Here is a 21,521-nt window from a genome sequence, read left to right as displayed (position 1 = left end):
ATCTAATGTGATCATTCGTTACTTTAAAAGCAGCAGCTGTAGCTCTTAAAGCACCTGCAAGACCATGCAAAGCACTGAGCACACAAGACTGTTACACCACTTCTGAAGCACACTCTTTCAATGATTTAATAAAGAAAACATCACCCTCAATCTGTATTAACACGGCTACATGAGACAGCAAGCCCTAAAATCTAAACACAGCCACGTGATAAATAACATCGTCCCAGCACACGCTCGAGGTCAGAGTGCACCTGCCTGAGACACCCTGCTGAACCCACCACTTTTCAAATGACATTCTTCCTCGTTCACACCCTGCACCCTGTCAGCACAGCAGCGTGGAACGAGCCCAGCTTGCTCTGGTATTTCACATATTAGTGTTTTCAAAATGAAGACAGTTTGGGTCATGACAAACACACAGTGAACGGCAGTAATGCACACTGGAATTGGGAGAATAACTAACGGCATCTTTCTCGCTCTTCTCATTTACCGGCAGACATTAATTTTTATTTAAGATCAATTTAACCGTACAGAGTTGGCAAACAGAAACCCTGTGGGCACTTCTTTTAAACATCACGTTTTCCAGACGGTAAGTAAGCTGGTCTCTCGTACCCGCTGCACTTACACTAGAACCCGACAGTTACGCAGGAAACGGCGTTCTGATATCCGTCACTCTGAAACTGTTGATGTACGGATTTGTCAAATTATAACAGGAGAACAATATAATCTTGGTGCGCTGTGCAGTAACTTCAAATTACAGGTTCCTATTTTTTTAATATTCCCCACTAGCTTTTTCACTACCATCACCCTTACTGCAATGACTCCAATATTGTGTCTATTTCGTCTGTGTGAAGGTGCTTTCCTCCGAGTTCAGTAGCTGCTCTTCAGTTCCAGTTGGCTGCTACACATATTACAGCAGGAGCCAGCGGCACTACTATGTGGACAGCTAATCAAGATGCACATAACCTGCGTTGCTTCTGCCAATACACTGCTGTGCACAAGAAGGTACCAACATAAAAGAAACAGAGACGATCTGGTCTACACTACGTCTACAGCAGGCAACCGGAACAGAACAGCACCTCCTCACAACAGCGGAACACAGAAGATGCGGAACTGTAATGAGTTCCAGTATGCATTACTTCAGGAAATCAAGAAAATACATAACAAAATCAGCCCCTGCCCACCCCCGAAAAAAACAGTACATTAAAAGAGAACATCGCGAGTATTTAAATCGTTCCCCTGCAGTGAATTCTTCCTTGTCAGAAGGTGATCCCTCGTCACCTGGCTCTTCTAACCACCAAGAAGAACCGGAACTCAGCCTTGCACACACAGGTCTCGTCACACACAGTCTGTTGTCCGTTCTGCGCCCCTGAATCCTGCATGAAGGTCATTTTATAAACAAGACGTAGAAGCCCATCACCACGCAGGACAATGCGACCACGGCGTGAAGTCTCGTTCCGATCACCGCAGCTGCAGAAGAGAACAAACCAAAACTCATTTTACAAGAACTGTCTTTGTGTTAGTGCTGGGGCCCATGCTGAAACAAACACTGCCTTTGTTCATATAACAGAATTTATACACGACTGCAGAAAAACAGGCACAAATTACATCTGAAATAAATAACACCCATTCCGCTGTACACAGAACTGCATTCCTTAAAAATAATAACAAGATACAAATGTACTCCAGTATGAAGTAAACTTTTGTTTTCCACATAATTCAAAATGAAAGAATATTCTATTATTCGTTTAAACACATATTTTATTTTGAAACACTGAGTGCAATTACTTTACCCCCTGATTTTGCCCCCAGTTTAGAATGTCCAATTATTCTTCTCCCCTGAAGGCAGCAGTTCTCCACACAGCTGCTCAGGAGAAGTGAAGGTTCAGCGAGCGCCCTCCAATCCCACGACCGAGCCAGCTTCCTCTTCCACACCCAGGAACTCCAGAGTGAGCTACCGCCCCCTGGAGGGCAAGCCCTGCAGGCGTCCGCGCTGAGCTCAGCTGGCCGGCACCATGTGCTGTGGTGTGATGAGGAGAAGCCGTCCCATCCCACAGGAATGCCCAGGCCAATGCCACGCGGTACAGAACGATACCCACCTTTGTAAAACACCCCCCAGATGCCTTTCTTTTCCGATAGGAGCCAGTTCTTCAGCTTCGGCACTTTCTTCAAGTAAGCACACGTGCAAACAAAGAGCAAGCCGAAGATGAGGATGCCGTCGAATGAATACACTGCCAAAGACAAGGGGGACACAGTGAATTCACAACGTACGGTATAGACAACACATCAATGCAAAGAAACGAATGGGAACACCCTTTCTGAAGCACAGGAGCAAAGAGGCAATGACACGTACCTCCATACCTTCGCAGTCCTTTAATAAAACCTAAATGCAACTTTCAGATATTTGACAATGACACAGCTTGGCTCGGAGTCTCTGGTATATATGTGTTTTTGTGTTGAGCTCCACTATAACAAGGTCCGATTCCTGGTTCAGATCATTATTATTTCTGATGGGTTTTCACTATTGTGCGTGTACTCTTGTTTGGTTTTCTTGAGCAGGGTTATATAAGGACTCTTATGAACACTTTGCTGGCCGAGGCACCTGGCAGTGCCAATGCTGGATCCTGCTCTGCTTCCAGCCCTGGGTTAAGATTTCTCAACATGACAAACCAGACTGCATTTTAAGGGCTCTGTCTGTAAAAGTTTAAAGAATTCTTCCAAACAATTGTTTAGGTCATCTGAGGGATCTTTCTGATTAATACGATTGTATTTGGCAAGTAAACAGCTTGGGTCTGCATAGGAGGCTTGGTAGTTCAGTGGTTAAAGAAAGGGGCTTGTTACCAGGAGGTTCCCAGTTCAACCCCAGCTCAACCACTGTGTGTGACCCTGAGCCCACCCAGAACACTCACACCGCCCCAGAGAACACCACACAGCCACTCGCACCGCCCCAGAGAACACCACACAGCCACTCGCGCCGCCCCAGAGAACACCACACAGCCACTCGCACCGCCCCAGAGAACACCACACAGCCACTCGCACCGCCCCAGAGAACACCACACAGCCACTCGCACCGCCCCAGAGAACACCACACAGCCACTCGCACCGCCCCAGAGAACACCACACAGCCACTCGCACCGCCCCAGAGAACACCACACAGCCACTCGCACCGCCCCAGAGAACACCACACAGCCACTCGCGCCGCCCCAGAGAACACCACACAGCCACTCGCGCACCGCCCCAGAGAACACCACACAGCCACTCGCCCCAGCACCGCCCCAGAGAACACCACACAGCCACTCGCACCGCCCCAGAGAACACCACACAGCCACTCGCACCGCCCCAGAGAACACCACACAGCCACTCGCACCGCCCCAGAGAACACCACACAGCCACTCGCACCGCCCCAGAGAACACCACACAGCCACTCGCACCGCCCCAGAGAACACCACACAGCCACTCGCACCGCCCCAGAGAACACCACACAGCCACTCGCGCCGCCCCAGAGAACACCACACAGCCACTCGCACCGCCCCAGAGAACACCACACAGCCACTCGCACCGCCCCAGAGAACACCACACAGCCACTCGCACCGCCCCAGAGAACACCACACAGCCACTCACACCGCCATAGAGAGGGAGGGGGGAATAATACGCGGCCAGATAAAAACACACAGAGGTGTGTTAAAGGGAATGTAAACAATGCCTTTTCAACCCCGGTCATTAACACGCACACACGGGTTTAATATTAATACGGCATGCCATGTGGAGACGGTTTTTAAGAAGAGAACAGGTTTCGTGAAAGCGTAAACAACATCAATTCCGGCCTGCTCGGTTATATATTATCATCACAGCGGCCACGTCCTCAAAATAGAAAACTTGCTTCCTGCTTTGCAAAGTGTACCCCTCGCACGTCCCCAGTGCCCCCACACGCTGCCGCGTTTAACAGCGCGGCGCGGCCAGCTTACCGTTGGTCATGTTGCATGCGTGTTTAGACGCGTCTGTGCCCCGGATTTGTGATTTTAACACGCAGTTTATTATCTCATGATTGCTTCTTCCCTTCACGCAGGAAACACACCAGGACGGGCCAGTCGAGCGCAGAGCAATGCAGCGCCTGGCAGGGAGGAGCAATAGATCAGAGCAGGAATTCGCCGGAGCGCAACCCTGCAGACTCCAGCGCTTGTGGTTGCAGCTGTTATTTGCACAGACAATAAAAGAAAAACGATTTTCTTGGATCTCACAGCTTCGCCCATTCACTGTGCAGTCTACGTGGGACCAGGAGGGGGTCCTAATGCCTGTTGCACAGGCAGTGAGACTTATTCTGTAGCCTTCTTGTTAGACTAACTTCGTAAATCATTTTCTGTTTTAGTCATAACAGAAATATGAAAGCGCCCCTGTGTTCTGAATGGAGCTCCCGATCAGCACGCATTGCCTCTGCATGGCATTCCTTACTGGTATAAATGAGGTTGCAGGGTGGGGGTACCTCTCTGGTGTGCCAGCTGAAAGAAGACAGGTTTCAAAACAGAAAATAATATTCAGTTGATTGAATCTAAACACAAAGTACGACGCGCCGGTTCGTGACCTGCGCGCAAGTTGATTTTGAAAGCTGACGTTTGCATTTTGAAAGTTGAAAGCAGATCCCATTAAAGGCTCGTGTGTCTCTGTGGGTCAGATTGAATGTTTTATCTCCCAAAGCAGGTGTAATAGTTTGTACTTTGTTACCTCACAGAACAGTACCGAAGCTGTCCGTGATAATTACACTAATCGTCTTCCATCTCTGAATATCGTGGCTCCGGGGCGCTTAAACTGGATCAGCCCCGTACCATAATGAGATTTCATGGATCTAACTATAGATTCAGTGTGTGGGCATACTTGCGAACACACACAGCTTCAATGCAGGGTTTCAGCATGTTATAGCCGCGTATAAGAGTTAGCTTTGCTTGTTTAGTACACGGATGGCTTTCTCTGGGTGCAGGATTCCTGCAGAGGAACGGTTCGGTTGAGACGGCTGTGAGGAAACCCAGTCCCGTTAACCACCATGGGAGGATTACACGCAAAGAAGGTGAGCTGAGGAAGTCTGGGCTTGCTTGTTTATCTGCGAGAGACAGCTACACACAACAGTCTCGTTTTACTGCCTGTTGGGTACATTAAAACAGTAAGGTGGCGTTTCATTATGCCAATACTGGTCTTAATGCACACTTTACAGGCGTCGATAAGAGCAAGTTTACAATTCATTTCACACACAAGTCCTGTGCTGTTCCGACAGTCATACAGAAACGCTTTGTGGTTTAATTAGATATCTTAATCCAACCATGTGCGGCTCTGTGTTCATTTTCTCTTACTATTTTAAATGAATTGCCCGTGTGTCCTATTAAAGTCATCAATTAAATCAGACCGTCACTAATTTGCTTGTTTTCCAAATTTTCCAAGCTGTTCGTTAACGGTGGTTTGATTTCATACGCTAAACAAATCGCAACAACACAAGCAATGGGGTGTTGTAATAAACGTGCGCACTGCTTGTATAGTCATTGTATTAATAGAAAATGTATCACATGTTCATTTTTCTGTAAGCTAGCTGATAAAAAGTGTCCCGTGAAATAAAGTTGGTTTTATTGTGTTAATGTATGTTAGACACTTTTAATGATTTCTACAGTAGGGGTCTTGAGTCAGTGTGCATGTTTGCTGTAGTCCACACACCTCCCCTCCCCACTACAGTAGCAATCACAGAGATTAACAGTGTAATCTGAGTCACATCGGCTTTAATCTTTTAATGGACATCTGTTGCGCTTTCCAAATTTCACTACCGTGCAACTACTCTGACATTTAACCCACTTTTTAGAAAATCTGCACTGTATTTTGCAAAAGTGTAACAGTTTGAAATCGTTTCCTGCATGAATTTTCTTGCTGTTTTCTCTTTGTCTGTGTTGCGACGCATGCGAAAGACTGGATTCAGAAGGCAAAGCAAAGGTACAGATCTGTGTTTCAGTATCCAGTACCTACTCTAGTAGTCCAGCAGACACAGTAGTTGTGGTTTGAGGGCTGCTGTTGGCTCCAGGGCCACAAGGGGGCAGTCCGCCCTCTTATGTTTCACACCATGCACTGTGCAGACATGTTAAAATGCAGCTAGGTTATATTCTAATTTGGTTTCTTTTACAAGTATTTTAATTAATTAGCATTTTACATTTATATTAATTAATTTGCATACTAGCCAAACAGTTATTTTTGAAAATAACAATGTATAATTGGTGTAACTTGTTGTATTTTGTTTTGTACAGTGTATGTCGTATGTAGATATTTAGTTGTCAAATCTAATCATTCTACTCAGTGTGTATATATTTGCCACGATTGGGTGAAAGAACACTTTTGTTCTCGTTAAATATTCACGTTGCTTGATCAGTTTCCAGAATTTCATGGGGACCTCCTCAGCAAGCTGTCCGCACGCCTGTGGGACCCCCGACCCTATCTGGAGAGCCGCTGTGCCTCACAATGCTTGTAGTTTGCCATGGTTTGACTGTGCTTGAATGCACTTTGCTTCTTGAGTGTTGTCCTATCTCTTACTTACAGAAAACTACAGCATCAGAACACCCCCCTCTCACCTGGACACTGACAGCTCCCAGAATTTAATTCAGCCCAGAAAAGTAAACAGCCCCGTCCTGGAATCACAAAACCACCAGGACCTGCACAGAGAGCTTGTTCTGAGCTGCAGACGGTGCGTAACAAAACCAGAAAACAAGATGAGCGAGCAGTGACTGAGATCACAGCAGCAAACTGATACATCTACCAGAAAACAAGATGAGCGAGCAGTGACTGAGATCACAGCAGCAAACTGATACATCTCCAAGAACACGCTTCAAAATATCAGAGCAGCAAACTGATACACCTCCAAGAACACGCTTCAAAATATCAGAGCAGCAAACTGATACACCTCCAAGAACACGCTTCAAAATATCAGAGCAGCAAACTGATACACCTCCAAGAACACTCTTCAAAATATCAGAGCAGCAAACTGATACACCTCCATACAGAGCACCTCCAAGAACACGCTTCTCCAAGAACACGCTTCAAAATATCAGAGCAGCAAACTGATACACCTCCAAGAACACGCTTCAAAATATCAGAGCAGCAAACTGATACACCTCCAAGAACACGCTTCAAAATATCAGAGCAGCAAACTGATACACCTCCAAGAACACGCTTCAAAATATCAGAGCAGCAAACTGATACACCTCCAAGAACACGCTTCAAAATATCAGAGCAGCAAACTGATACACCTCCAAGAACACGCTTCAAAATATCAGAGCAGCAAACTGATACACCTCCAAGAACACGCTTCAAAATATCAGAGCAGCAAACTGATACACCTCCAAGAACACGCTTCAAAATGTTGTTTTTTTAACCCTCTCACACATGAACTATTGAACATAGCTGGGAAAAAAGTAGTTTTAGACACATAATAAATATATTTTCATTGCATTTTTTTCATTGTTTTATACAGGAGGGAATTGCATATGAATTGAAAGTGGGATGTTTCTTAATAAACCCAGATAGTATTTTCTCCTCTCAAGCTTCCCTTTAATTGCTATGCAAGAACATTTCTTTTTGTTTTAGATCCTCCAAACAGATTGTGAAACAAGTAACCCTAGCTGACGTTAATAGAGTTCTCTGTAATACTTCCCTCACACAAGGATATGCCTCCATGTTCACCAGGACAGTTTAGGAGTTTTAGCAGAAACTGGAGCTGGTATGAGCAGCACACAGGAGCCTCCAGAGGGGGCTCGGCTCACAGGAACGCTCTTTACAGTGACACACCCTAACAGAATGCTCCTTAAAGCCCTGTAAGTCGGCCCCAACACCTTGCGCAGTGCTAAATGCTGTAATGAAACCAAGATCATTAGCTGATTGTGAGTTCCTCTGTATCTGTCCGTGCATTCCCTGATGGGATGATCCTTGTCTCTGTTTTGCAGTACGAGCAGGAGCAGATGAAACCGAAAGAAGACCAGGAGAAGGTGCCTGAGTTTGTGAAAGTGAAGGAGAATCTCTGCCGGCTCAAACTGAATGGGGAGTAGGGTAGGAGCTGCTTGATCACCAGGAGGGAGAGGGAAAACACGGCCGGAGTCTCGAATCACTCGAACCTGCCAAGGAGACACAGCCCCTTTCAAACAGAGAAAATAAACTTCAGGGTTCCAGGGTTCTTCATCATGAGATGATGCCATGTTTATGAGTGTGTGCATGTATGTAGGTATGCATTCATGCACAGTAAGGTGCATAATTCAGTTTAGGGCTTTTAGATTCTGATTGATGGTGCTGTATGATGTTAAATGGGATTTATCATATTAAGTTAAATAATGATGCAAACTATCTTAGGCAAAGAAATGTGAGGTGGCTGTGTCACATGAATATCACGGCTGCTATGCAAAGTGTGATTCGTGACACCAAGGATGCACTCAAATATCTGCAAGCACTGTTCAGTAAATTATTCTTCAACGATTGCAATAAAAACAAAAAAAAATCTAATTCCACTTTTAACGTTAGAAGTTTGCAAAATGTTTCGATTTTATTTTTAAACCTGTTTGCGTCTGTTTGCAACACCTGCGGGTGTCGAGCGGAAGTTTTCAAACTGCAAACCACCAGGCGGATGTAGTCTAGAAAGAAAAAGAAAAAAAAAAAAAAAAAGATACACAGCTCGCGCCTGAGATGCGGTAATTCCATCCAAGGAAACCACAAGCAAATCTGATCTGCCTCAAAGAGAGCGCTTCCTCTGACCCGTTTCATCTGAGAACCCCGTGAACACGCTCAAGAGAGTCCGATCTTCAAACCGACTGAGTTATTAGAACCCTCAATACGGCCTCAATAGCGCTCTCAGAGTCATGTCTAACCTCCAGGTAATTCGGTACAGCGGGGGTTAACTGTGGCCCGATCGCACCAGACCAGCTGTGACGTCAGTTTAGGCTACCTGTGCAAACGTTAAAAAGGTCTTACTGTGCGTATTGCGCATGCCCAGGCTATTTTCAACCTGCACCGCGCATGTGTAGATTCCCCCCCTTGAAATCTGCTCTCTATTTTTTTTTTTTGGATGTGAAAGTACCCGTTGTGTTTACATTTTACTCGACATGTATTAATTCGTTTGATATTAAATACAGACAGCTGATGCTAACGGCCGGTAAAGCGTACTGTAACGCAGCTCTTGCATTGAAAGAGCCTTTAGTCACTATGCACCTGTATTGTGGAACAATCTCCCAACTGAAATGCGTAAAGCTGACTCCATACATGCATTAAATCAAAGCTTAAAACTCATCTTTACGCAGAGGCCGTTCTGTACATTGGAATAGGCCTCTTTTAGATTTTTGTTCATATGTATTTTATTTATTTATTTATTTATTTATTTCCCCATTTTTTTATGGAAATTTAATATATATATATATATATATATATATATATATATATATATATATATATATATATATATATATATATATTATATATTATATATATTATAATAAAAAAACATATAAACAGCACACTTCTTGCGAAACCCTACGAACCGTACTGATATGCGACAGACGTACATAAGGAATTCATGTGAAAACATTTTACAAAACCGTTCCAATAATAATAATATTATTATATAATATATAATAATATTCATGGTGTGAATTCCACACTTAAGGCTAGTACAACAACAATTATAATCAAATTTTTACAATTAAATATATAATGTAACAAACTCAAGACTATATATATATTTCTGCTTTGCTACTTAACACCTAACAAAAATTGACAAAATGGGAACTTGACCCAAAAAAAAAAAAAAACGTTTATACTTGCAGATTAACTTTTGTTACAGGTAGCAAAATTTGACGCTTTTACATGTCATATTTTGCTACCGGTAGCAAATTTTGACGTTACCTCGGTACCTGTTTGTCTGACTGGAGAGAATTATATAATTTCCACATTTTCATTAGGTTTTTTTTTTTTTTGCAAATAAGAACTTTATATGCATAAAATCCGCATCAGAAGTAGCGCTTTCCTGTTCCACGATTTGAGCGCCGCGTTTACGAATCTCTAGAGCGCAGATTGTAGATGTTTGGGAGAGTCAGTCATTTCCTGCGCTTTCAGCTCTTAGTGCGAACGCCACACTGCTGGGGGTTTCTGCTAGCACAGCGTAACCTTGCTTGTCTCACATCTTCAGACTCTCCGCGTAAAACCAGATAAAAATGAATCAAACATTAAGGGACACTTCGGCAAACGCCTTCACATGAAACCAGAGTCGTTCTATACATGAACCCGGCAGAAACATCTCAAAACAGACTCGTCCAAAGAATCAAACACACAGAAATGCAGGCAGTGTACTGTATTAGTAGCATTACTGTCACACACTTCGTCATGGGGTGTGCATCACCGCTGACACCCCGCGGATTCCTCCGATCAAGACCACTGCCTCCTTACCCCGGAGCTCTGCAGCGGGAGGGCGCGGTCTTTTCGTGTCCCTGCTTGCGTTTGAGTGACCTGAATCAGGTGGCTTGCAGGCGGACTTGTATCAGATAGCACAGGGCTATTCAGTAATTTAATGTCAGAGCCTGAATGACTTGGTTAAACGTGTTTCTGGTTGAGTTCTTCGTTTAAATGTGTTCATCGAATTGTTTTTCTTCCTTTTTTATCAGTTTTTCTTGCTGCTTTTGTTACCTGCTTCAGTCCCTTTCCTGCCAAAACCACAGACTTGTACACACCAGTACGCTTCTGTGTTTGTGTTTTAACACACCTGCAAGCACAGCTTACAGCAAAAACTAATTGTAGAGAAACACACTGAAAGCACGGTGAAGCGCGGGTAAACGTATTGAGACAAACCGTGCTGAACTGCAACGTTGCTGTGCGTCTTCACAGTGGTTAGCTCAGATAGCAGGGCTTTACACATGCTGAAAATAAATATCACAACACAGGACCGACCTTTACAGGAAACTGTATTCATTGTAGACCCTTTTATTATTACAGCTTTACAGGAATGAGCCAGCTTTTGTAGATGCCCCACGCTATGGCTGGTGTTGTTTTCTAACTTGGCTTCTGTACGTGCATATGAAATACCTTTGCGGCAGATTCCAGACGAGCGGGAGTCCTCAATCCGTGACGTTACAAGGGGGGCCCTGAGCCGAGAGAGTTTCCGGACCCCCGTGTTAGAATCGCTGCACCTTCCAGGTACCAAACCTCGTCTTGGACACTAAAACTATTTTTTTTATATATAAATGCATTTCCCAAAAGGGTAAAATTATGGATTTTCTATGTGTGAATTATTTGCTGTTGCTTGAATGTCCAAATACGGGTGGAAATGATAAATACCCACCAAACGCTTTTGTAAAACCCGGGAACTTTTCGGTAAAAATCTGAAAAAAAAAAGAGAATAAATTAGTCTCGCTGTCTTACTTGTCGTCTCACGTTGATGATGCCAGTTGCGGTTTTGGGGGCTCGTCTTGTAATATTCGTTATAGTAAAATATTCCATTTTAAAGGTAATTAAAAACGAAAACAAATCAACAATTTCAAGCCGGATACCGCAGTGCTAATTGTTTGTACAATACCTATCATCTGTGCATTAAGATGTGAAAGAGCGCCATGGCAACAGCTAAAACAATCATGACAAAATCAACAATGACAGCTCCAGACCCGTGTGGTTAGAAACACAGCACGTATTTGAAATGTGTACACCCAGCATGCTAAAAATACAGATCGATGCTGAACCGCGGAGCTGCAGCAGAGTATACACGAATAACCCTCTGCTTCAGCTGGGGGAATAGCAAACAAGCACAACCTAAAAGAACACATGCATGCTTATACCCGCACTGTCTTCATACATCTGCTCCGAAGTCTATAAGGTGGCATCTAAGGGATGGGTTTGTCCGGCGCTTGTCTTGCACACCTTGTTCTTGTGATATAGAATTGTCAATCAATATAATATAACAAATAGACAACTATTATATAATATATCATTTCGACTAGAAGCAGGCTTTTTTTTTCTAATAGAAATCAGCTGGCTGTAACCGGAGATCTAGAAATAATGAAAAAAAACAAAAAAAAACTAATAAATTCAATGACAAACGTTTTGACCAGCAGCCTTCTAGAATTCTAGTCGGAACGTTAGTCATTGGATTTATTAATACGAGTTGGAATTCTATTTGTATTCAATTGATCATTGTTAGTTTGTGTAGTTAAGTGTGACGTTCATTTTTCAAAACAAGGAATTACATTTTTGTTATTAAAAAAAAGAAAGATTCTATTTTTATCGCATAATTAAGAATACTTCATCTGTATATGAGCTATGGACTAGTGCTGTAACTACTCATATCACTGCAATATTAAAGTGTCTCTTTCTACAGTCCTGGAGGCGGTCTTTGGTTTGTTGGACTGAGAGGATAAAGTTTACTGGTAATGCAAAAATCCCGGTTACGTCACTATGTTTGTTTACAGCCTGTCGGCGATTACAGCTCTAACCTTGTCGTGACGATTCTGGAAACACCTGGGCACGTGCATACTTTCAAAGGAATGCGCACGTAAATCCTATTTCCACGCAGCTGTGAAAAGCCCAGAAAGGAAGAAAAGACACACAAAAGCGGCAGGAAGCGTGACGAAATGCGCTACAATAGCTGTATCCGCTCAAAAATAAAGCCTATCAGTTGTTTTTCTACCCTTTCAAAAAAAATATTGCCCACAAAACGAACCCTAATGCAGTTTTGCAAACATGACAGCGGCGGTGAAGGGGCTGACACGTGACTTCACAGCTTATTTTAAACCTCTGAGGTTCAATCTGCCAGCATTGAAACTGCAGGGCACTCAGAATACAGTCACCACTCCTTGAACTCGGTCAGCAATCTGCCAGCATTGAAACTGCAGGGCACTCAGAATACAGTCACCTCTCCTTGAACTCGGTCAGCAATGGAAAACACCAGCGAGTCAGACGACTATTATATCGACTATTACTACAACTATGACAACAACAACGCCTCTGATTTTAATATGACTGAAGCGTGTGATGCCACCCAGCTCCCTTTCCAGAAGTATCTCATCCCAGCGCTGTACTTCCTCGTGTTCTTCATCGGGCTCCTGGGGAACTTGCTCGTCATCCTGATCCTCAATTCCAAGCAATCCTGCAAGAGGAGGCTCGTGGATACTTTCGTCATCCACCTGGCCGCGGCGGATCTGGTCTTCGTTTGCACTTTGCCTCTCTGGTCGGTCTCGGCGGCTCACGACCACCAGTGGGATTTCGGAAACTTCCTTTGCAAGGTCAGCAGTTACGTCATCGCCGTCAATAGGTACTCCAATATCTTTTTCCTCGCGTGCATGAGCGTGGACAGGTACATGGCCATTGTCAAGATGCTGGACTCGAGGTTTCTACGCAACAACAGGTGCGTGCAAATCACCTGCTGCGTCATCTGGGTATCGTCGGTACTGCTCGGCACTCCGGCGCTCGTTTACAGAAACGTGTCTGAGGAAGAGGACGGCAGATTAATCTGCAGCGAAGATAGCCGCTCGACCTTTTTCAGCAGCATCAGCCTGCTGTCTCTGGTTCTCGCGTTCGTCCTTCCCCTGGCCGTTATCCTGTTCTGCTACTGCTCCACCCTGGCTAAACTGCGCCGCCACCGCCTGCACCAAAGCGCCAAAACCGACCTGAAGCGAAGGCACTCCATCAGGATGGTGTTCAGCATCATCGCCGCTTTCGTCATCTCCTGGTTGCCGTTCAACGTCTTCAAAAGCATCCACCTCGTGTCCAATCTGCGGGAAGCCTCCCTCTCCTGCTCCCTCCAAACCGCCCTCAGGTGGGGCTTGGTCATATCTTCGTGTCTGGCTTTCTTCAATAGCTGCGCAAACCCCATCATCTATTTCTGGCTGGACAACCACTTCAGACACCGCGCGAAGGACGTGTGCCTCGGCCTCTTCTCTTCCAGCCACCGCTCTACTGCGCCTTCAGTGTCCGGCGCGGCTACTGACAGCACGGGCTCGACAGCAAGCAGGACACGCCTGCCTTCCGTTCTTCTGACGCAGCCCAAATGAATTTCCAGTCTCCAATACGATGGTAGTCTCTGGGTGTTTTACCGACATTTTATATAAAAGAAAACGTTTAAGAAGGCTTTGAAGACACGGAGGATATGAAATGGATAGTGACGGTTTCGCACTTCACTCGGTGTTTCGTGAAGACGCAGATTCAGCGCACTGCGCATCACACACAATCAATACACCCCTTCCAGCCTCCAGGAGTCGAGTTTCTTCACATTATAAAGTGCTTTGAACAAAAAAAACATCATTGATACATTTAAATTAACTATTAACTATGCAAATGCATATTGTTTTATAACTCAATAACAGCAAACAACGCGCGCTGTCTCTCCCTGTAGATTTGTATTACAATCTGTAAAATGTTTCTTGAGAGAATGTGTGTATTATTTGTAATATTTGGGGGAGTTGCTTTTTTGTTATTTTTTTTAAAGGTAGTGGAACTGAAATGTTGATTCATTTGGAGATCAATGTACAGAGAGAGGTTAACAAATATATGCCAATTCATGACTTTTTTTTTAAATATAGTGATGTATTGTATAGATTGTATTTTTAAACAGTGCGAGTTCTAAATGTAAAATTGCAACTATAGACTTTGTAATTGAAATCCTCGGAATGCACGCATAGACTCTTCGAAAAAAAAGCTTCTAGAACCATTAAAAGGTTCTTTGCACCGATGTCACAGGGGAACCTTTTCTGGATCTTCAAAGAACCTTTTAAAATGGTTTCAAATAGTTTAAAAAGAGCCATCTGATAAGGTATAAGGTTCTTCTGACACAAAAGGTTCTTCAAAGAACCTTGACAACATCCAAGAACCATTTAAGAACCTTTTTATATGAGTGTACCATTAATAATGAGTTTGTGATCATATTTGTTGAGTTTATATTTTACAGAATTTACAGTTTAGTACTGGTGACTGTGTATTATTATTATTATTATTATTATTATTATTATTATTATTATTATTATTATTATTATTTAGCTATGCATATTAAGATACACATTGATATTTCAACGTATTCTTTATTGAAATGATTATATTGCAACCCCTTTGTATTTTTGCATTTAAAATGTAATATAATTATGAAGGAGATAGATGTTGTTCAATTGCTATTTTTATAGAGCTGCAATGTTTTAGAATTGTGTCCTTGTAATATATTTTCAAGTTGCTTTGTAGAATGTAGGTCTGTGTTAGAATTTGAATTTGTTGATATAAAAATGTTTTTTGCGAATATGAGACATTTAAAAATCTGCCTTAATGATTAGCCTTCAAATACAGATAACTTAATGTAAGTTGACTTAATTTCTACTGACAAAAATATGTAATTATAGCATTAAATATTAGAGTTTCAATTAATCAAAAGTAAATATGATTTTTGTCGTTTTTTCTCTAGTTTACGATAGATTAAAATACATCATATTACAGCAACTGAGATTTATTATTATCTTCTAAGCAAGGTCTACCAATTTCAGGAAAGAAAACTCCTATAGCCTACTTTCATCTCAAATAAATAATTAACAAAATCTCAAGCTACACAAATAACTGACCAATTATGAAGAAGGAGAGTGCAAGTGGGTATTCAATTCTCAATGCCTCGCTGTTTACTTTTGGTTTGGTAATGGAGTCTATAAAGAGTGAGAGGTCAGTATGTCTTTGTGCGTTACTTTAGCAACGCCACAATTACTGTTTCTGAAAGTGGAACTGAAATGGCCTGCATGGGATTATATTTAATAAATTGTGCAGAGAGTGAGAGAGAAAAGGGTATTCCACAGAAGACACCAGTTGCAAACAGGAAAGGGAAGTTTAGACTTTTGTAAATGAACTCGTAGATGAATTGTTCTGGTGTGTTCGGACTAGTGCCGCAAGTTCACAGCGACCCTGTGCTGTTCTGATTCTTCACATTATTTCCCCTGTGTTTTTTTTCTCTTTCATTGTTGGGTGCCCCGGTTCTCCTACAGCCTAACGCTACCCGTCTATGCGTGAACACGATATGGTTTGGCGATAGCTTGCATGACCACAGAATTATTTCCCAAACTCCATTTCTCGCATGAAGACGACACATTTGTGGCATTGAAAGCTCGTGTCTACAATGTATTTACACGTTTCCGCTGGTCCTGTTAAAAACAAAAGGTGACCCAGAACAAAACGGGATCAAATTATATATGAACAACCGTGGCTATTCAAAACGGAGTACCATCAAATATGTCTACAGTCCTGTGTACAGAACATTTGACAGTTTGCAATAATCACATGTTCTGTAGCTGTGCAGCAGAGCATAATGTGTAGACAGGGTTTGTTTTTTAGTTTAAGGGAAATCCACAGTTATGCTGAGATTCTGTTTGAGCTACGCCAGCAGCAAAATCACTGGTTTAAAACAAAAACCAGAACATCTGCCAATCAGAGCTAAAAACCTCCGATTTTAGAGTTGTTTGGTTCTTGCAAAATTCGATTTCAGCTCTGTAGTAAATTAACAGCATTGTCTTTCAAAAAAACAGGACTTAATTAAAGTCTATAGGGTTTTTTTTTTTTTTTTTTTTTTAAGTATGCAAGGATCCAATCCAAAGGACAGGGCGAGTACACAGAAGTGTACAGCAGGCCGGAGGGCCGTTCAGTTTGGGTTAAAAGCAAGCCCTCTGTGGTAAATATTGTTTCAAAATCTGCCCAAAAAATGTTCTACAAATAGCATTGTACTGCAGCACTTCTGCCCATAACAGAGGTAGAAAATATAATGGTGGTTCTTAAGACTTCATTAGTTCTGTATGTCTTTAGAATATGAAGGACACCAATACATTAGTGATTGAAAAAAAATGCATATTATATATATATATATATATATATATATATATATATATATATATATGTTTGTTTTATATATTTAGTTTTTACAATTCTAGCCCGACAACTGATATTTTAGAAAATGTGTAGATCCACTCACCCAGTTTTCAGTGTGAATCTACGTGCCTTGAAGAAATCGCGTAAAGAACATCCCGAAGCAACAACATCTTTAGAAATGACCGTTAGAATCTGGAGAGAAAAATAAAACTTGTATTGTGTGCATGAGGAGATGTGTGGGTCGCTTGTTCTGCTGGTAAGAGTTCACAGATGAATCACAGAGTTTAATTCTAAAGTGTGTGAATGTGTTTCTCTCACACAATGTACAGAACCACAAGATAGCACTGTGTTTTGTACAGAATATATTCGTGAGAAAAAAAAGATTGCGAAACCATTTCAGAGTGGAAAGAACTGATGTAAAGAGTTCAGAAGTTTGTGTTTCTAACCACACACGGAATGGCACGAGTCGCCTTCACGAGTTTCGGACTGCAGCGTGGTCTGCGAGCGCTGGTTTCTACCCAGGAGCCTTCATGTGCATGACAAAAAAATACGAAACTAAAATACAAATACCCCTGTTGACCTTGTACTGGAACACAGAAAAAAACAGCTTTGTTTAAATTGAAATCAATGGCATTTACTATCCCCGCAAAACTCAACTGCAGCTTCTACTCATTCATCACTGAAGAATGTTTTAAAGAAGAAAAAAAACAGACCTGGTAATTAAAACAAAAGCGGGAGCAAACCACTCCGTGACAGAATGGCTCCCGAGCTGTTTATCAGCTTTGCCAAATCCATGGGAATCCTCTGCCTTTACCTATAGGGTGATTTGAAAGCAAACGCGTTCTAATGCGCTCTCATGTCACACAGTCTGAGGGGACACTAGAACACGAGTCTGCATTTCAACCACGGTTTGGCTGAAAGGAAGGCAAAGGAAGATTGGCTTCCTAAGAGTATAAAAGCAAGTTGCGTGCATCGAGGGCTGTCGCGTTACATTACATTTCGGGTTGCTTGTACTCAGCAGACCCCGGTCCTCAAGTTGTTTTCATAGTATGCTGCTCGGATACTGCGGTCAAAGCTGCTATAACTTCAAATAGGGATCTTGCAATCTTCACAGCGCACTATTTCTACAGAATAAACTAAGGCAGCTTCACGTCTTTAAGATCAGCTCGCAACTTCTCCTATCTTGGGAAATACGATACAGCTCTGGCCAGAAGTTTTCACCACCTAGAATTTTTATATTGAGACATTTAAAAACAAAACACACTCACTCACACACACACACACACACACACACACACACACACACACACACACACACACACACACACACACACACACACACACACACACACACACACACACACCTATATATATGAAAATATTACATTACATTAACATTTTAAATCCAACAAGAAATACCCTATATTATATATATAGATATATATATAATATATATATATATATATATATATAGGATAATGATAGATAGATAGTAGATAGCTAGATAGAGATAGATATATATATATATAGATATATATATATAGTATTTCTTGTTGGATTTGAAATGTTAATGTAATATTTTCGGCAGGTTTCACTGGCCTCTATGAAGCAAGATTAGTTTGGTCTATAGAGTGATGCGGTCTCTCCCAGTCTGGGAGGTGGTCTTTCATATAAATGGCATTGTAAAGAGAGGGGGGGTGTGAGTGGTGTGAACGTGTTCCGCGCTGGATTCCCGTGTGATTCTGTTCAGCTTGGCAATACCCTTTCTTGCTCATCTTACGTTTGCAACTCATTTTGAAACTGGCACGCAGGGTATAAATAGAAATGAATGTGTGGGAAATAAAACTGCTTAACAAGCCCGTTAAAATAGATAATTGTTCTTTTTTTTTTTTTTTTTTTTTTGCAATTCAGCAACGCCACAGTTACACCCAGCAAGCATCAGTATAGGACACTGTTTCATTGGTCTGAGAACCGCTTATCAAATTCACACTTCTATTTCAGTGCTCAGCAGTCAGCCGCTGCTTATCAGTGCAAAAGGCGCATGTTGATAAAACTAAAGCAGGGGTTAGAAAAACAAAACAAAACCAACCTGTTTTTAACTTGCTAGGCTAGGAGATGGTTAGCAGCTCCTCTGTATTGCTGATACCCTGACGTGTGTGTGTGTGTGTGTGTGTGTGTGTGTGTGTGTGTGTGTGTGTGTGTGTGTGTGTGTGTGTGTGTGGGGGGGGGGTCAGTATGAGTCATTTTAATGACTAAACGTACAACATATATCGACGCCGTCTAGTCCACTGGGGTTGGAAAAATCAACCGTAGCCAGGCAGTACAGGGGTAACATTGCTGGCTTTCTTTCTGTTGGGTATATACCTGGGCAATGCTAGAAAAAACAAAGTCAATTCTCTTTTTAGACCGGTTGAAACAATAAATCCCAGAAAAGCCTTTGTGTTTGTCTGTTTTCTGATTTAAAAAAAAAAAAAAACATTTTGTGGTTAAATTCCTCTCGTGTGTGTGTGTGTGTGTGTGTGTGTGTGTGCGCTGCTAATGTATTGAAAATGCGGCCTCAATATAGACCGTGTGGTTACTGGACGAACCGGTTCCCCTCTCGGTCAGGAAATCGTGTAATTAGAATGAAGCCCTCAAGAGGGCAGTAAAACCTACATGAGCCGCCAATGACGAGCAGTGGAAAATGAGTCAGTATGACATTACTCACTGCTGGGTACATGCGGTAAAGCACTTAAGCAATCCTCGGATATATGGAGATTAAACAAGCCAAACTCAACAGCTTCACTGTGATGTATATTTAATCCAAAAACAATTAGACCACTTTGTGCTTAAATTAGACATCTTAAACAACTAAAAAGACTCATGCATTTGAATATGTGTGGCTCTCTCTTCTTTTTCTCTTCCTATTAAAAAATTGCACATGTGGCTTATTAAAGTCAATTAAATTAGACAACCACTAAATCTGCCTACCTTGACAACTTTCCAAAATCATCCAGCGGTTTGATTTCACATGCACAACGAATCAATACGACAGAAGCAATGGGGTGTTCTAATAAATCTACACGCTGCTGTATCTCAAAGAGGGCACCATACAAGGATGCCCGTTTTAACCAGCGGACAACACGGTGCAGCACTGTTCAGGTGAGAGGCCTACCGTTACAGCGAGATACTGCCTGGTGAACTTGTAACCTCCTCAGAGATAAGGGCACAGAATGACTGCAGGCTGTCACAATCTCACGCTCTGCTAAGACGCGTCTCCACCAGCAAGCCAGTACCCTCTTGAGGATGTGGTTAACCGCTCTGCAAGCGTATAGCCTACCGTTTAACATGTTCCCACACTAGCTTGCTTCGAGGGATACCAGTGTCTGCTATTTTCCGTCCTGTGAAACCGTGGAAGGGGTAGAAAGGAAGGCACCTCAATGTGCAGAGAATATACTTTTTTAAAAAAAAATCCCTTTCCAGTGCCAGCTTTCTGAATTCACACGTGCAGTTGCAGAATGCAGCTCATTAATTAGTTCAGCATCCTTTAGGGCGAAAAGAATCCAAGCTTCAAACTTACCTGCTGCACCAACAATAACGACAGGCGTTTCCGGAGCTGGAACAACCGTCGGATGTCGCTTTGAACTTGGTTTCAGGAGAAGAGGTTTCAGGACACTGCACGGCTCACCAGGGGTTTGGTACAGCAACCTCAGACTAGGTCTCCAGAAAAAGTGGCTTCGTTTTCCCTCAGCTGACTGTCTGGGTTCCTTACGTTAGAGCAGTGGTATTCAACTCTGGCCCCTCGAGATCTATACCAGTCCTGGTCTTCATTCCAACCAGATCCTAAATGAGTTCATTGCCTCCTAACAGCGTCAATTAACTACATTGGAACATGCTTGGAGTGAAAACCTGGACTGGATCTCGAGGGCCAGGGTTGAGTAGCACTGTGTTAGACCCTGTAGATAAACTATAGCATCACCATAGACTGCTTTTGTTCAGGATAAACTCCCACGACGCAGAGTTTGGTCGTGGTGTTTATCACTATGGAGTGTGGTACGAGATGAAACGCTTGGCCTGAAGCCCACTTGTTTTGAGGGTTCCCTGCCATGCTGTTTGGATGAGGCAGTAGAGCCCTGTGGGGTAACTGCAGAAAGGTGCCGAGTGGGGGTGGAATTGATGAATAAATAAGAGCTGCAAGAGACAGGTCTATAGTCTTTACGACTCTCTGATGTGTGTGTAAAAGCATAGTAAAAGCATAGAAAAGCACAACAAAGCACAGCGAAAGCATGGGGGAGCAATGCAAGCACTGTAGAGCACAGAGAGGTACGTTAAAGCAGATTGAAAAATATGGCAAACCAGAGTAAACTGGCAAAGGCATCATGTAACCATCGGGAAAAGGGTGGGGAAACAGGCAGGCTGGACCTACGGATCCCATTTCAGTATCAGATTGGACAGGCAGCTGTTGTATTGGGCAAAAAAAAACTCCTTTCAGATGACCAGCGGCTGAAGACTGCCCTGCAAAATGGATGTGTTTAAAATGAAGATTCTTACTCTTGTCTCCTCCTCGATTTGGAATCTCAGGGTCGACTCAGTTCCCCCATACTGACCCAGGGATTGAAGGTCAAGCTTCCACCCCTCACTATTAAACATTTAACAGTGCTCAATTTATTACAAGAAAC

The 21,521-nt window shown here is 42.7% G+C and overlaps 3 protein-coding genes and 1 long non-coding RNA gene across 4 annotated transcripts in view; 2 read left to right on the top strand and 2 right to left on the bottom strand.

The window, feature by feature from the left end:
- The window catches only part of LOC121300310 (endosome/lysosome-associated apoptosis and autophagy regulator 1-like), a 40,554-nt gene extending 23,284 nt beyond the window's left edge, over nucleotides 1-17,270 (bottom strand). The window contains exon 1 of the mRNA XM_041228836.1: nucleotides 16,967-17,270. The gene's annotated coding sequence lies outside the window, so the exon portion shown is untranslated. The remainder of the gene's footprint in view (nucleotides 1-16,966) is intronic.
- Nucleotides 104-4,080, bottom strand: LOC121300314 (protein kish-B). The gene is made up of 3 exons (XM_041228839.1): nucleotides 3,963-4,080; nucleotides 2,097-2,228; nucleotides 104-1,467 (listed from the first exon to the last, which is right to left on the bottom strand). Exons 1-3 carry the CDS (start codon nucleotides 3,970-3,972, stop codon nucleotides 1,385-1,387), a joined length of 225 nt encoding a protein of 74 aa, XP_041084773.1. The 5' UTR covers nucleotides 3,973-4,080; the 3' UTR covers nucleotides 104-1,384.
- LOC121300315 lies at nucleotides 4,264-9,358 on the top strand. The gene is made up of 3 exons (XR_005947507.1): nucleotides 4,264-5,056; nucleotides 6,559-6,703; nucleotides 7,959-9,358. It is a non-coding gene; the product is annotated as an uncharacterized LOC121300315 (long non-coding RNA).
- On the top strand, nucleotides 10,405-15,369 carry gpr25 (G protein-coupled receptor 25). The gene has a single exon (XM_041228837.1). The coding sequence runs from the start codon at nucleotides 12,915-12,917 to the stop codon at nucleotides 14,028-14,030; it is 1,116 nt and encodes a 371-aa protein (XP_041084771.1). The 5' UTR covers nucleotides 10,405-12,914; the 3' UTR covers nucleotides 14,031-15,369.
- Nucleotides 17,271-21,521: the final 4,251 nt, after the last annotated feature.

Source organism: Polyodon spathula, chromosome 25 (assembly GCF_017654505.1).
Source record: "Polyodon spathula isolate WHYD16114869_AA chromosome 25, ASM1765450v1, whole genome shotgun sequence".
Classification (NCBI taxonomy): Eukaryota; Metazoa; Chordata; class Actinopteri; order Acipenseriformes; family Polyodontidae; genus Polyodon; species Polyodon spathula.
Note: the sequence above shows the minus strand (reverse complement) of the source record. Positions and strands in the feature narration are given on the sequence as shown.

Excerpts from the sequence above, each read along its gene's own strand:
- LOC121300314 (XM_041228839.1), bottom strand. Across the intron at positions 1,468-2,096 it reads CTGGGGGGTGTTTTACAAAG|CTGCGGTGATCGGAACGAGA; the intron begins GTGGGTATCGTT and ends TCTCTTCTGCAG.
- gpr25 (XM_041228837.1), top strand. The coding sequence starts at position 12,915 with ATGGAAAACACCAGCGAGTCAGACGACTATTATATCGACTATTACTAC.